This window comes from Rhinatrema bivittatum, chromosome 3 (assembly GCF_901001135.1).
Source record: "Rhinatrema bivittatum chromosome 3, aRhiBiv1.1, whole genome shotgun sequence".
NCBI classification, from domain to species: domain Eukaryota; kingdom Metazoa; phylum Chordata; class Amphibia; order Gymnophiona; family Rhinatrematidae; genus Rhinatrema; species Rhinatrema bivittatum.
The window spans coordinates 37,589,369-37,606,387 of NC_042617.1; the positions used below are offsets into that span (position 1 = coordinate 37,589,369).

Sequence of the window (17,019 nt, forward strand, 5' to 3'; positions counted from 1 at the left end):
GAAAAGTAGTCGGCCCAGTGGTGTTTCAGAGTGATTTGTCCTATCTTTAAGTTTTGGGTTTTTTTTTAAACTGTCCTTCCTGCCCCCACCCCTCCAACCAATTTTTGCCTTTTAGTTATAAACCATAAATTAAAAGAACGCCGTCCAGCGCAATAAAATGGGAATCTGAATGTTTCTGCTTGCTAAAGTTTGTTATCTTACAATTTTGAAAGTTTTAGGCCTAGATTCATCATTTTGCTATAAATATAGCAAAAATAACACTTGTGATAAAAAAAGGGGTGTGGTTAGGATAATTTTCCTGGTGCTGCATAGGTATTAAATTGAGACAGAGAGAGAGTGCGCCTCTGTAGAGGCTCACAAAAAGTTAACTATTTATAGCACTGTAAGAGGGGACACTAGTAACTCGGGGTGAGGTTTGTGGGGTGGGGTCTGAGGGGCAGTTTTACATGCACAGTCATACGTATGAACGGCGCAGTTACCACCAGCAAAGATTTAATGTGATTTGGAAAGATGAAAAGTAAAAGAAGAGTAGATTTGTACACTTTACTCTCTACCTACCTTGATTGCAGCTAGGTAGAAAGACCATCAAGCTAGGTAGAAAGAACATGGTACAAATCTCCTTTTCTTTCATCACTCCAAATCACATTAAATCTTCACTGGTGGTAACTGTTCTGTTTGTTCGTATGACTACTTGTAAAACTGCCCCCCCCCAGAACCCACCCCACCCCGAGTTCATAATGCCCCCTCTTCTAGTGGTATAAAAAATTCAAATACAAGTAAGCCTTCACAGTTGCGCGCTCTCTCTCTCTCCCCCTGAATCGGGATTTGCGAAAAATCCTGTAACGCACAGCTAGCGCAGGCACCACACACAGAAAAACGGTGTGGTTATTTCCGGCGTTAAGTCCCGCGATAGTGTGCGTTACATTATCACACGCAATATTAACCAGCCCTCGTTGCCATTTACTCCTCCCACTCAACTACTAATTTTAAAATTTGCATATGCATTTTGCAATGTGGTACTTATTGCAAGCGTTATGCCGTTATCGTGAGTGATAGGGCCCTAACGCGCGTGATAATGCCCTAACGCATTTTGATAAATGACCCTCTTAGTTTGCTGCACTACAGTGGCTGCCAATGTATGCAGAAGCCTGATGCAGCAGCAAAGATGTGCAGCTATAATGACCAGAGATACTTCGCAACAACTAATCATGAACTGGTTCAGGCTGGCCCCATAGTGCTATAAAAATGAATGGTAGTAACTGGATCAGCAGGATAGGTCATTTCCTTTCTTTTGGTTTGTATAAGTTTGCTGCTGCTGATTGTTGCGTCGGAGATGGACCCTTGGGCTGAGGTGGGGTTGACGGGACCCTTAGGTAAGAACCTACAGGTCCCCACCGTCAGCAGGTGGAGTGGGCTGAAGCTAGAGGCCGCTGGAGCTTCACCTATACCAGCCCTCGTTCCCCTCGGGTTGAGCCTTTGGCAAGGCTTAGGTGGGCCTCGAGGTTAATGAATAGCGAGAAGTGGTTCAGCTCAGAGATAGCAGCCGGTAGATGGCGTAGTCCTACCCTGGACTGGGTTCGGTACAGGAACTCAGGCGCCAAAGGAACAATAAGTAACTAAAGGTGCTCAAGCAAAGGAAGACCTAAGCCTTGTAGGTCCACATCCAGAGGATAGGCAAGAGGGGACGTCACTGACAGGCTAGGATCAGAGCCGGCAGCAAGCGGAAGTCGTGGCAAGCAACGTAGAACTCTGGACACAAAGATCTGTAGCGTAGTCAGTCAAGGCAATGGTCAGGGCACGGAGAAGGCAGGTGTAGTCAGTCAAGGCAATGGTCAGGGCACAGAGAAGGCAGGTGTAGACGAAGGCAGGCGTAGTCAAGCATAGCGGAGGTCCGGGGCTGGATACGAGCTGAAGGGTAGTCAAACAAAGCAACATCAAAATCCAAAGAGTCAGCCCAATACATAGATGAGACAGGAACCGGGAATCACAGAAATCAGGAACACGATGAGAGAGGATTCTCCATCAGCAACGAGTACTCTGAGTACGAGGAGACCTGTTGCAAAGGCAACGCTATGGAGTGAGGCCTGAGCTTTTATACGCTGAAGAGTCTGACGTCAGCATCCGGGGCTGCGGCCAGGTTCCCGCCGCGGGCCCTTTAAAAGAACTAGTGATGCGCGCGCGCCTAGGGAGGGGCACAGCGCCGATGGCGGCGTCTCTCCGCAGGCCACGCGGATAGGCCCGACGAGCAAGGACGTCTTGGCTGGTAACACTGGGGACCATGGCAGAGCCGGAGGCACCAGAGGCGACCCGAGCTGATGGCCCACTGCCACCAGCTAAGAGGAACCAGGAGCTGGAGTCTGCATGAGAAGGTGAGAGGGCCGTGCCGCTGGCCTGCTGCGGGCGGCACGCGTAACGCTGATTTAGCACAGCCGTACACAAACGTTACTCCCTTTAACTGCGTGAAGAGAGCCTCTCGCACTAGATTTTGCAGGAGGATGTGCAGAGCTAGCAGTGGTGTCCTGCTGGTGGGTGCTTCAGGATTGGACTGCTTACAAACAGGGAATGGATCCTTGCACAGACCTGCACCTCTTCCTTGTCTTATTGTCCAAACAAAATAAACAATATCGGAGCATGAAAAACGGGCACTCGTGATTGAGCGCACACTTTCCTAACGCGCGCCCACCCACCTCTTCCCAGGCTTGCGACGCAATAGGGTAACGAGCTGCCGCATAAAAAAAAAAAGGAGGCGTTAGGGGAAATTTGTGCATCCCTAGCGCCTCCTCTGCATCGGGTGCTCAGGAAACATGGCTGTCAGTGCAGGTTAGGAAAAGGGGTGCTCAATACAAGCGTCCCTTTTCTCTGGCTGCCGATACGAAAAACACGTACAACATACGTGGCCTAGACCGTGTATATTGGGCATCCAGAATTTTTTTTTTCAAGATTACATTTTTTTTGCACGATGCTGCTTTCTGTGGTTCCTCCTATTTTGTTTCGTGACGATACTAATAGGAGGAACCACAGAAAGCAGGATTTTGGGGGTTTTCTTGTAGAACCCTTGACCACGTCAAGCCTTAATGCCAGCTCCTGGGCTGGTGTTAAATTTACCACATTAGAATGGGCGCATTGTCCGCGCGGGAATTTTTTAAAATCATGTGGTAACAGCTAATATTGTACTCATCTACATGGAATTTCCATGTGATGAGAGCTATTAGCTACGTGCTGGTTTAGACGTGCGTTTTGGTTGTGCTAATCCCAGTATTACGTCAGGCAGAAGTCTAGCGCATCCAAAATGCACATCCAACCACGCGGACCTCAGTACCAGATATTGCATCGGCACCTGTTAGTGTCCAAGTGTAGACACCTTCCTTCAACCATTTGTATAATGGGATGGGCAGCAGGGTTTATTCTGCACACTTTCTGTGATATACAGGTTTAAGTAGTACCTTTCGTTTATTAACTGTTTTTAATTTGAGTGCATGTGTGCAATACCTCCACTCCTGAAAAAGCTTTACAGTGTAACTGGAACTATCTTCCTCTCATGAGTGTACAAAGGGGCCAGGGCTCTGAATTTTTTTTTTTTATTATTATTTTTTTTTTTTACAACGCATGCAGCATAACTTATTGTTCACCAGGAGATTGCTGCTTAAATTTGTTAAAAACTTTTACATTTCTCCCCTTAACTCCCACTCGGTACACTAAAAAAACCTCTAGAAAAATGTTCATCATTCCTTTACCAGAAATTTAAATTGTGGAAATAAAACAAACATAGTAACAAAGAAAACAAATAGACCTGTTAGTTCTGAGAAGAATAGTAGTGACTGCTGGACCTTTCTGAAGGAATGAACAAAAAACAAGTATTGGATCCAAGACAAACTCAAAAGATCCAGCAGGCAGAGCTGGCACCTACCCACCCCACCCAGGAGGAAGCGTCTGCGCAGCACATGGCAGGCTCTCTCTTTTCCACGCTGGCACCTCTACATCCTGCCCTTTGGGAGTAGCTATGTTTGCACAAATGCGTGTTTCATCCCTTTCCAAAGCTCAGTCTGAGTTAGGGAGTGTGAAGGCAGTAGGGAGCCTGAAGCGTTGATTTTATGATTCTTTTGTCGTGTCACTTGTAAAAACTTAAGTCTCACAACAGCGATTCTAAAACTTTTTTCCATGGAACCCAATGGAAAAAACAAAAACATTCCTATCCCATTAGAGTTTTCCAGCCCCCATTTCTTACTTTATCACCCCCAGCCCCCGCTGCTCACTCTCTCCACCTCCCTCCCCCACCCCACCAGCCCCCGCTGCTCACAGCTTTCACTGGCTCAGTGTCTCCGATGCACCTACTCCACGCGGCTGGGTCACTTTGAGCAGTGCTGTACAGCCTCTCACTCCTGGGTTTCTCAGCTCTCATGAGGAGAGCAGCACTGAGGGCATGGGATACTGCGTTGCTCAAACCTCCCGAGAGCCGAGTGATGTCTGAACTCTCAGTGCTTCCCAGCCCTCATTGTAGAAACAGCACCGAGACAGTATAGGGTACCTGACAGCTCTCTCAGGAAGTTTAAGCTATGCAACACCCTTAACTCTCGGCACGGTTTTCATGATAATGGCCAAGAAGCCCAAGAATAGCCATGCAGCAAAAAGTATCAGGAATAGGGTTGTGGCCAGCACTTTATTGGGCAGTAACTCCCAAGTTTGCTTTAGAGTGTCTTCAGTGTGGCTGGTACTCTGTTGTGGAAAGTTAATTTTAGACAGCTAGCTAGATCTGCGGAAGACTTTGTACCGGGAATAGAAAGCTACGGATCAGAACAGGTTCCAATGTTTGATGAGTATGAATCAATATACTGCATGGGATTTGAGTGCAGGGATTGTACAAAGGCAGGACACTTATCACCATTTGTTCCCTGCATTCCCGAGACATTTTGGCAACAATGAGCTGATAAAGAGCTGGGGTGGCCCCAAGGAACGTCTGGTATCTCTGGGGACATCAAAGACTGAGACATTTGGTATTTCTTTATCACCTGGGAAGATCAAATGCTAAAGACTAGAACCCATACCAATGATAGTGGCTTATATGAGGAGAGCATACAAGGGATGAGTTTGTTCTTGTGTTCTTTTTATTCTATCTTTATTTCCATCTGTCTCCTATTTACCTGCATTGATTTATGTACAGCTTACTGTGATGCTGTATGTAATGTTGATATTACTTTGCTGATTTATTATCCATGTATTCACATCATTTACAGCTCGATCCAGTAAAGTTCAGTTGAAGATTTCTCGTCTGTAACGAGCTCGCTGCGCACAATTCGGACGCGTAAGGCAAACCAGCGATACAGTCTCCAATTTTGCGCATCCGTAGTGCTTCTTAAAACAGACGCGTAACCCTTCCCGCACCCGGCATGTAAATGAACGAATTAGCTGTATAATGAAGGAATTAGCTATTCCCCTCCGATACCGTAACGGGCACTCAGGTTCTCTCATTAGTAACGCACTGTTTTGCCGCGGCCGTAACGTGTTAGTTTACCGCCTCCCCCTAGTAGGAGTTAGGACTGTGAGTCTAGTAATAAATCCATCGACACCGCTTAAGATACTCAAAAACAATAAAACACAATTTAAAAAAAAAGCGATACAGAGATGATCGAGAAAATGTAATGATGTGGGACACATAAAACCTGTCAGAAGAAAAAATAAAAATTTTTAAATACCTGTCGGAGGGCCGCGTGGGTCCAGGCGGCCGACGTGGGTCCAGGCGGCGGGAGCCGGGTGGTCGCGTGTTAAATCTAGGCCGCGGGCGGGTGGGTGCCTGTTCCGGGCGGCGGCGGCAGCGGCGGCGGGGGGACACGCGTTAGTTCGAGACGGCCGGCGGGCGGTCGCATGTTAAATCTAGGCCGGGTCCGCACAGGCGCGCATTCACTGCCGGTGGGGGCTGCCTCTCCCGGCAGCCCCCACCGGCAGTGAATGAATGAATGCGCGCCTGTGCGGACCCGGCCTAGATTTAACACGCGACCACCCGCCGGCCGTCTCGAACTAACGCGTGTCCCCCCGCCGCCGCTGCCGCCGCCCGGAACAGGCGCCCACCCGCCCGCGGCCTAGATTTAACACGCGACCACCTGGCTCCCGCCGCCGCCGGCCGCCTGGACCCACGCGGCCGTCTGAAACTAACGCGCGTCCACCCCCCGCCGCCCGGAACAGGCGCCCACCCGCCCGCGGCCTAGATTTAACACGCGACCACCGGCCCCCCGGATCCCGCCGGCCGCCTGGACCCACGCGGCCCTCCGACAGGTATTTAAAAATTTTGATTTTTACACTTCCTGGTACCTGTCATTTCAAATGTCATTTGAAATGACAGGTACCAGCGCACCCAGGTTACTGTATAGGCGCTGTATTAAGCGCCTATACAGTAAAATGGGTTACGCGGCCATAACCCTTCCCTACCGCTTTAAAGCCGCGGCATGCATTTGCATGCGATTAGAGGAGAGTATCGGGGAGTTAGTGAAGAGAACTGTGCGTGCGGGGAGGAAGGGTGCTCCTGACACTACCGCACTGTTTCTACCGCGGCCTTACTGGATTGACCTGTTAGTAAACTAAGTTTTGCTCTACCAGATTGTGTGTAGAGTGTTCTATGACATAATATAAAATATACCCCCACACGACCACCGTGCTCATCTGTTTTCATGATCTTTTGAAGCATGAATGTATAAAAAAAAAAAGAGAAAAAAGTGATTATGCTGTATCAATAAAGCCTCTCTCCCATGGAAAACCATTTTACCTGTGTAAAAAAAAAAAATCTTACCTGCAGCAAAATCTTCCATGCCGTCTTGTCCTGAGGCAGGTACAGTGTCCATTTCACCCCTGTATATAGAGTCTGACTCTTCCAGGACACTGGTATCTGGCTGTGACTCTTTTGCTGTTGGCATTTTTATATGCTTGTCATACAAGGAAGGTCTCTCTCCTTCATGGTCCGAGGACTCTGGCTCTGTCCTTTCAGCTGCATTGGGTCTGGATGACTCTTTGTTCAAGTCCACATCTTTTTCACTTTCTGCAGCAGACACAAAAACTTGAATAAGACGACAAGATGACTGGGGAGTTCCAGTCCTGTAAGTAGCAGCTATGTCTAGTACTAGGGGGGTTGATAAACGTTTACTGCCTGATACATAAGCTACTAGATTTTCATGATCTGGTTCTTCAAAACATTTAGACCAAAAACTACACAGTGAAAGGTTCATTTAAAAAAAAACAAAAAACTTTGGGTTAAATGAATCATTGAACTTAAATTAATATGAGAGAGAGAATGTGGGGGCATCTGCTTCCAAAAATTATGAACAACCCTCCAAAAATTAAAGGATAGAAGGACATGACTTTCAAAAATTCCTTTTTCCTTCACAATTGCGGTGAAAATTGAGATTGTTTTCCAGTTTGGAATCTGTAAAAATCTCATTGAACCTATGAAGTGTCATCACAGTACTGCTTGAATCTTCATCCTTTATACTATCGGTTCTCAATCCAGTGTGTGGCCAAGCCCCCGCAGGTGGGTTGCCACACTTCCCAGTCTCCCACTGGCCAAGTTGCTCCCCCCTGCCCCAGAAAGATGTGAACTCTTCCCTCTGCCCGGGCAGAACGTGGCAGGAGAGCTGCAGTCAGCGGCGGCACTAGCCACATGCTCTCTTCTTCCTGCGGCCATGCACAAGGGAAGAAGAGACCATACACAAAGGGGTAGATTTTCAAACCGCGCGATTTGGCGTACTTTTGCTGGCGCATCAGGCGCAAGCAAAAGTATGCGGGATTTTAGTAGATACGCGCGTAGCCGCGTGTATCCACTAAAATCCTGGATCGGCGCGCGCAAGGCTATCGATTCCGTATAGCCGGCGCGCGTCGAGCCGCACAGCCTACCCCCGTTCCCTCCGAGGCCGCTCCGAAATCGGAGCGGCCTCGGAGGGAACTTTCTTTTGCCCACCCCCCCTTACCTTTGTCGGGGGATTTACGCCTCCCGGAGGGAGATGTAAATCCCCGCGCGCCAGCGGCCCGCTAGCGCGCCGGGACGCAACCTGGGGGCGGGTCCGGAGGGCGCGGCCACGCCCCCGGACCGCAACCACGTCCCCGGGCCCGCCCCCGAAACGCTCCCGACACGCCCCGAAAACGCCGCGCGGATCGGGCCCGCCCCCCTCAGAAAACCCCGGGACTTACGCGAGTCCCGGGGCTCTGCGCGCGCCGGTAGGCCTATGTAAAATAGGCACACCGGCGCGCAGGGTCCTGCTCGCCTAAATCCGCCCGGATTTAGGCGAGCAGGGCTCTTAAAATCCGCCCCTAAGGTACAAGTGCTGCAGCACCGGCCCAAAGGAAAAGAGCAGCACGGCCTGGAGCACGTCACATCCCCGCAGCCGATGGGACTCCTTTCTTACCATGAGGATTATAGGAAGAGGAGGCCGCTGCTAGTTGTTATTCGGTGGGGGAGGGGGGGGTGTTAGAGAATGAGCGAGCATGTGTTTTTGAGAGACAGCATGTATGCGAGTGTGTGATGAGAGCCTGTGTGCATGAGGGAGAGCGAGCGCATTGTGTGTGATTGTGAACCTGTTTGTGTGAAAGAGAATATGTGTAACAGAGAGAGTAGAAGATTCCTAGCAAACCTCGCCCCCCCTCCTCCTGCTGCTAATTCACAATAATCTCAGGAACCTGCAAATCCAATGTTCCCAAGTATGGAGAGCAGAGCATTTTTTTAAATCATCTTTATTAGTTTTAATTATTCATGGTCTGCTGTTTTGAAATATTTTATTGGTGGCTATAAATTTTTTATATAAAAGTTTTTAATTATTGGGTATTTATTCGTTAGCTGTTTTGAAATTTGTTCTTTTTATTATTATGGTTTTACTGCTATTGATTTTATATTTTTTGGTTTGTTTTCTGAAGACTGGCAATTTTTCTTTTTCCTCTGTTGCTCTGCATACAGAGTCTCTGGCTTGTTGAGGTTTCCAGTTCAGCTTTTGTCTGCATGTTTCCATTTATACTTGAGTCTCTCTATTCTTTGTTAGGTGAGTGTCTGCATATGTGACTGAGGTGAGGTATTCTGCTGGCATGAATTTCTGTGTAGGGCTCTATAGCAGCCTGGCTTGTTCTGTTTTCCTAATAGGAGGAGTATTGAAGTTTTAAGGCCTGGTATAATATTCTCAGTGTTGCCTTTTCATAGGTAAGGTGGTTACTGTTTGAAGTTAGTGCTATTCTGGTACGGGAGGTTTACTATTTATGTAATTTCTGTTCAGAGAACACACTTACCTTTCCCTTGTGTCATTCTTAACAATAAAAGTAATATGGGGCCTTTTTTTTTTTTTTTTTAATTTCCACCATGAATGTAATGAGCAGTGTGTCATGCGTGTAAACATTGTCCATTAGGTGTGACATGATGGGAAAAAGGTTGAGAACCACTGATTTATAGTATCATGCGGTGGTAACGAGTGATGTAACAGATTTGACTTTTCTTTTACTTTCTCCATAAATAATTTCCTTATCTTCCTGCTAGACCAGTCATTATGTATGCAACTTTCCTCCTTCACAGCTGGTGGAGACAGAGTTCACACCTCATTTTTTACATCACACTGGGTTTATAATGGAGGTGTGGTTATAAGAACATAAGACTTGCCATACTGGGTCAGAGCAAAAGTCCATCAAGCACAATATCCTGTTTCCAACAGTGGCCAATCCAGGTCACAAGTATCTGGCAGGATCCCAAGAGATAGATAGATTCCAAGCTGCATACCCCAAGAATAAGCAGTGGATTTCTGTAACTCTACCTTAATAATGGTTATTGGCCCTTTCCTCCAGGAACTTGACCAAAACTTTAAAACACAGCCACACTAATTTGGGCTACTCTTCCCTAAGTGCATCACTTTGCATTTGTCCACATTAAAGTTTGATTTTCCATTTGCATGGTCCTCTTGCAATTTCTCACAATCCTCTTGTGATTCAACAACGTTGAATACTTTGGTGTCATCGGCAAATTTGATCACCTCACTTGTTGTTCCCATTTCCAGGTCATTTATAAATACATTAAAAAGCAGTGGTCCCAGAACAGATCCCTGGGGCAGTCCACTATTCACCTTTCTCCGTGGGAAAATTTACCATTTAGTCCTACTCTCTGTTTTCTATCTTTTAACCAATTAGCAATCCATAATAGGACACTGCCCCCTAACCCATGACATTTTAATTTCCTAAGTCGTCTCTCAGGAGGGACTTTGTCAATGCTTTCTTGCAATCCACATACACTATTTCAACTGGCCTACCTTTATCCACGTTTATTTACACCCTCAAAAAATGTTGCAGTTTGGTGAGGCAAGAATTCCCTTGGCTATATCCATGTTGGCTTTGTCCCATTAAACTACACCTATCCATATGCTCATCAATTTTGTTCTTTATGACAGTTTATTTAAAACATTTATTGTCCAATTATAATGAAAACAATCAAGCTAAGCGGATCACACCTTAAAGTATAACAATAAAAATCACAAAACAACATCAAGACTATTTCCATTTGAAACCAATTGGGCCTGGCACAGATGTCAGACTCACTGATCTGTAGTTTCCTAGATCACCACTTGAGCCTTTTTAAAAAATTGGTGTTACATTGGCAACCCTCCAGTCTTTAGGTATCATAGACTATTTTAATGATAGTTTACAGATTTCCAATAGCAGGTCCATAGTTTAATTTTTCAGTTTTTTTCAGCACTCTGGGATGTATACCATCTGGTCCAGGTGATTTGCTGCTCTTTAGTTTGTCAGTTTGCCCTAGTACATCTTCCAGGCTCATAGAGATTTGTTTCAGTTGTATAGAATCATCATCTTTGAATATCATTTCTGCATGGGTATCTCTCTTACATCTTCCTCAGTGAACACCGAAGCAAAGAATTAAATGTATTCTCTCTGCTATGGCTTTGTCATCCCTAAGTGCACCCTTGATTATCTAATGGCTCAACTGACTCCCTCACAGGCTTTTTACTTCAAAATGTACCTGAAAATGTTTTTATTATGAGTTTTTGCTTCCACAGCAAGTTTTTCAAATTCTCTTTTTGCCTTCCTAATCAATGCTTTGTATCTAACTTGCCAGTGCTTATGCCGTTTCCTGTTTTTTCATTTGGATCCCTTTTCCATTTTTTGAAAGATGTTCCTTTAGCTATTATAGCCTCTCTCACCTCACACCTTTTAACAATGCCAGTAGTCATTTAGCTTTCCTTCCACCATTTTTAATGCATGGAATACATCTGGTCTGAGCTTCCAAGATGATATTTTTAAACAATGCCCAATGTTAATTCTTAACCTTTGCAGGTGCTTTCAGCTTTTTCCTATTTTCCTCATTTTATCATAGTCACCTATTTGAAAGTTAAATGCTGTTGCTGTAGATTTCCTCCCTCCAGTTATTAAGTCAAATGCGATCATATTGTGATCACTATTGCCAAATGGCTCAAACACTGTTACCTCTTGCACCAAATCCTGTGTTCCACTAAGGACTAGGTCTAAAATAATTTCTCCTCGTTTGTTCTTGTACCATCTGCTCCATAAGGCAGTCATTTATTTCATCTAGGAACTTTACCTTTCTAGAATGTCCTGATGTGACATTCATCCAGTCAATACTGAGGCAATTGAAATCACCCATTATTACATGCTGCTGATTTTATTAGCTTCCCTAAGTTCTTTTAGCATTTCATTGACTGTTCATTCTGGCCAGGTGGAAGGTAATACACCTCCACTGCTATTTTATTCCCCTGTTCAGCTGGAATTTCTATCCACAAAGATTCAAAATTGCATTTTGATTCCTGCAGAACATTTTTCCTGTTTAACTCAATGCCCTCTTTAATATATAGTGCCACCCTTCCATCCATTTGATCTATCCTATTACTTCAATATAATGTTTACCCTGATATCACAGTGTCCCATTTGTTATCTTCCTTGCACCAGCTCTCAGAGATGCCAATTATATTTACCTCTTCATCCAATGATGCACACTAACTCTCCCATCTTAGTTTTTAGACTTCTAGCATTTGTATACAGACATTTAAAAGGATGTTTATTTGTATTAACAACCTGCTCATCAGTTGACAGGGTTAACTTGGGATCTTTTTGCTCTGTCTGCTCATTACTTAAAGGCACCTGATCCACTTTAGCATTTATTGTAACTTCTCTACTGGAATGCCCTAATTTCACTGTCATCTTAGTATCCTACAAAAATGCATCATTCCAAACAATGCATTTGAGTGACTTTCAGCTTTCCGCCATCATCTTGTTTAAAAGCTGCACAACCTCCTTTTTAAAGGTTAATGCCAGCAGCCTTGTTCCACTCTGGTTAAGGCCCCCCCTTCCCCAAAATGAAGCTCAGATCCTAACAAACCTATAAACCTTCTTCCGTGCACCATCATCTCATCCACGCATTGAGACTCTGGAGCTCTGCCTGCCTCTGGGGAGACTCTGGAGCTCTGCCTGCACGTGGAACGGGGGGCATTTCAGAGAATGCTATCCTGGAGGTACTGGATTTCAGCTTTCTACCTAAAACCTAAAATTTGGCTTCCGGGGACATCCCTCCTGCTCTTTATTATGTCAGTAGTACCCACATTTACCAAGACAGCGGCTTCTCCCCAGCCCTATGGGACACATAAGGTCCGCCACCTTCGCACCAGGGAGGTAAGTTACCAAGTGTTCCTCACATCCATCAGCCACCCAGCTATCTACCTTCCTAATAATCGCATCACCAGCTACAATGGCCATTCTAACTCTTCCTTCCTGGCGATGCTCATCTTCCAGGTGACCTTTCCCCTCCAAGGCAGCACAAGGGCTGCCAGATTGAAGATGGGACTTCTCTACTATGCCCGTGAAGGTCTCATATAAACCTCTCATCTCCCTTAGCTCCTCCAGGTCTGCCACTCTAGCCTCCAGAGATCGGACTCAGTCTCCGAGCGCCAGGAGCTCTTTGCACTTAATGCACACCAGCTGGGAAATAATCTTAAATGTAGCACTCCCCGCAAAAGACTGGAAATCCTCCCTCTTGCTGCAGGTCTGCTTTCTGCATCTTAATTTTGTTAATTTGTTATCGAGTTTAAATTTGTAATGGAGTAGAGATATGAAGCTAATCTAAAAGTACTTTTAGTCTACTGATTTACTTTTATATTTTTGTCTGTCAACAACCCTCAAAACACTACAAATAATATACTTTTATCTACCTAGGTACTCACCTTATTAACCCTAGTTTTGAATTAAATTCCTTCTTAATAAAATCCGTAGCAAATTTGCAATAAGGAGTACCTGCGGTTCCCCCCTTGTGCTGCAAGAGATGTGGGACCTCTGGAAACTGGGGCTGTGGAGATCGAAGCCTGGCTCGCTCGCGGTGATTCTCCAGAGACCTCTCCCAGGGGCTGCTGGGCAGGATATGCAAATGAGTCTTCCGGTCCTCTTCTGCATATCCTGCCCAGCAGTCGTGACAGACAGACAGACAGACACGTTTAGCTCCCAGAGTCGTGGTTCGTCCTTGGCCTGGTTGAGCCCTCTGACTCCCAGGCTACCAGTCTGTTAGAACTGCCCCTCCCCTGGTAGAAAAGTCTGCTCCTAGGATTTAAAAAAAAAAAAAAAAAAAAGAGACACCCAGTGGAGCTCCCTCAGGTCCCCTCAGGGGTCTGGTGAATATCCTGGTAGGGGAGTTCCTGCTCTTCCACCCCAGGGAACCCTAGAGAGTAGCAGGGCTGTTGGGTGCTCCTCCCTCTCCCCTCTTGTGTTCTCGCCCTTTTTCTCTCTGCTTTGTGCTGGGGGCACAGCAGGGGCTCAATTCAATTTAAAAAAAAAAACAAAACCCGGCAAGAAGACGATGCAGCGGTGGAAGGGGCCCTGACCTCCATTGTCACAGGAGCCTTGAAAGGATGTCTGCTGCTATTCGATCCCTCAGGAGAGGGAGAGAAGCCGCGGTTTTGAGCAGTGCAGCTGTGCGTGGGCGGCAGCAGCAGCAGCGGAGAAGGAGCTCACGCTAAGAGTCGGAGACACGGCAAAAATCTCAGAGGGGACCTCACCGGACCATACGACGCTGGGTCTTCATTGGCGTGTCGGTGGAAGCACCTGGCTCTCCCCTTCCATGCTTCACATGATGTATTAGTTTAAAAAAAAAAAAAAAAAAAGGGAAACCGCGGCAAGGCGGAAGCTTGAGTGCTGAGTGAATTACTCCCCTCACTCGAATAAATATAGAAAACACAGTCAGCTAAACAGAGTAAGGAGCAAAAGGGCCATGATGAGATGCCTGAGGTGCGTGGTCTGTGGCACAAAATAAAGGAGCCTACCGTGGCAGGCTCCTTATGCCCAGGGTATGTGACCGGGAGGAGGTGTGGCCCCTGCAGGAGGCGCTGGCCTCTCCAACCCAGAAAGGGAAAGAGCAGAAGGGGATCAGTCTGAGAGCGCAGCTGAAGCTGGAGGGGGGGGCGGGGTACATCAGATCAGGAGGTGGGGGGGCCTTTGAACCCCCTTCTGCTTTGGCCCCAGGAGATCCTCGGCTTGAGGCCTCAATATGGGGGCGGGGGGGGGGGGGGGGACGACAGCGTTTTGCATTGGGGACTCCCACCATTTCCCTCCAGTGGATTCCTATCGGGGGGGGGGGGGGGGTGGACCATTAGTGAAGTACGACCGGAGTTTATCTGCCTCACGTCTCAGGCCTTCTCAGCCATTTAGAGGCCAGGACTGAGCCCCCCCCCCCCCCAGCCTTGTCCCTCTACGGTCTCAATGACAGGGCTCCTCCCTTTAAAGTGCCCAGATGAGCAAGAGGCTCTGGCTCTTCAGACCAGATTCTTACCCAAGGATCTGGAAAGGATTCCATGTCAGATCCCTACTAGAACTTCGGTATATAAAAATTAAAAATAAATAAATAAATAAATAAATCTCGATTCAGAAACAACCAAGTCTCACTTGCTCAAAGTAAAGATGTATGGCACGATTAATTAGATTAAATCTCCCAGTCTTCAATTGATCAGCAAAAGCATTATTGGCATTGAGCTTTACATGTTCCTCTAATGTAACATGCCTATCCTGTCCTCTCTATCATTTCCTCCTCTCTATCAGTTTTATGTAAACCGAAGTGATGTTCTATACGAACTTCGGTATATAAAAGCGTTAAATAAATAAATAATAATAATAAAAAAATCGGGGCTCTGCTGATTCCACATTTAGGTTGGGTTTCCCCTGAAGAAGGAAGAAATCACATCTTCTGAAACACTGCAATGTCGGGCATTTCAATTTTAATGTGGTGGAACTAATTACAAACAGCATCCCTTATGCTTTTTGAAAACAACTTTACAGATAAGTGCTTTTGGAGTTATTCACAGGGGGAATATTAAATTGCATATTGGTGTTTTTTGAATTGTGCACTGTAAAATTTAGAATGACTGATGATTAAAACTCATGAACTTTAAAAGGGCAGCACTCTGAGTCCTAATGTTATTTATCATATAGAGCAATATGATGGTCATTCTCTTAATTAAAATTAATCATGCTACACATCTTTACTTTGATCACGAGATTGGTTGTTTCTGTACATTTTGATTATTCTTACCCTTAGAGGGTTCAATTATTTTGTAGATCTTGATTGAGATCATTCTAGGCCCTTGAAGCCCCTAGAAGATGGGAGAACGCTCCTTGGAGAAGCAGGAGTCTGCAGTGGTACGTCTGTTTCTCAAGGATGAGTTAACAGCCCATACAACTAATATGATATCAGTCTTTATATCGGACCCTCAAGGGGACGATCAAATGGAAGGGCACCTCATATTACAGGGGATCTAGAAACCATCAAAAATGTTCCCCTTGCACCCAGGTATTGAAGGCCATGGTGCTGGCAGAAGGGGACTCGCCACAGGGCAGAAGATGCATGAGCAGGATCTATCCCCTACCAGTAAAGAATAGGCAGGCACCCTAAGAGTCCCTAAAGTTGATGATCTGGTTTCGGCCATCACCTGGAAAACAACCACCCCAGTTGAAGGCAGGACTTCCTTGAGGAATGCATAGGATAGAAAAATCTATTCAATTCTGAAACAGGCCTTCTCCACCAATGCCTGTGGGCCACTATTTGTGGGGGCTTATGGGGCCTGGACAATGTTAAGCTGGGTTCAGCATCTCCCGGACTCAGAGGAGGCAGCAAAAATAGAATCAGGAGTGTCTTAGCAGGCACCCTGTATAATCTGATAAAGATGACATCCCAGGCAATGGCCTCAGACAAGGAGGATTCTATGGCTCCAAAACTGGGCCGCAAATACAGCATACAAAAAAATCACTTTAGTCAGTTGCCCTTCGGAAGCAGCTGGAAAAGCTTGTGAAGGACCTAGGAGAATCTAAGCCTTAGAGGCTGCCTGAAAATAAGCACAGAGCAAGTACTCAAGGTGCCAACATTTCAGGGGGTTCTGAGCAGGCAGATATACATCGCAGCAAACCAGGAGTTCCAAGGCACAGGTTGTTTTTTGTTTGTTTTACAAGGGACCCCCTGTAATGATACAGAGTGGGTTCTCCCCTCCCATAGTATTAGTAGGTGGTCAACTTTTGAGGTACGGTGCAGAGTGGACCTGAATCACAACGGTCCAATGGGTCCTGGATATCCTTCGGCAGGGTTTTGACCCCGAATGCCCAAAGCAGGTACCAAACATGTCTGCGGTATCCCTCTGTGTGTCTCCGTTCAAAAGAGAGAGACCATACAAGGAATGCCGCACAAACTGCAATCCTTCAGGCCAGTGCTCCCACAGGAGAGGGATCAAACACTTATTCAATATATTTTGTGGTGGAAAAGAAGGATGGATCCTTCTGGCAAGTTCTATACCTAAAGGAGGTCAACAGATGCCTACACTTGCCCCACTTTTGAATGGAGATGTTAAGGTCAGTGATGGCCTCAGTGAGACAAGGGGAGTACTTAGCTTCACTGGATCTGGCAGACGTATGCTTTCAGATTCCCGTTCGGATTACACATCCAAGCCTGCTAAGGCTCTGTGTTTTGAAACAGCATTTTCAGTTCCAGGCACTGTCCTTTGGGTTAGCCCAGGATTT

At 46.2% G+C, this 17,019-nt stretch overlaps 1 protein-coding gene across 5 annotated transcripts in view; it reads right to left on the reverse strand.

The window, feature by feature from the left end:
- Positions 1-17,019, reverse strand: part of MIA3 (MIA SH3 domain ER export factor 3) — a 246,190-nt gene that overhangs the window by 184,518 nt on the left and 44,653 nt on the right. For all 5 annotated transcript variants that reach the window (XM_029593146.1, XM_029593144.1, XM_029593143.1 and 2 more), the window contains exon 5: positions 6,779-7,024. In XM_029593146.1, the coding sequence (XP_029449006.1) occupies positions 6,779-7,024 (246 nt within the window). The remainder of the gene's footprint in view (positions 1-6,778; positions 7,025-17,019) is intronic.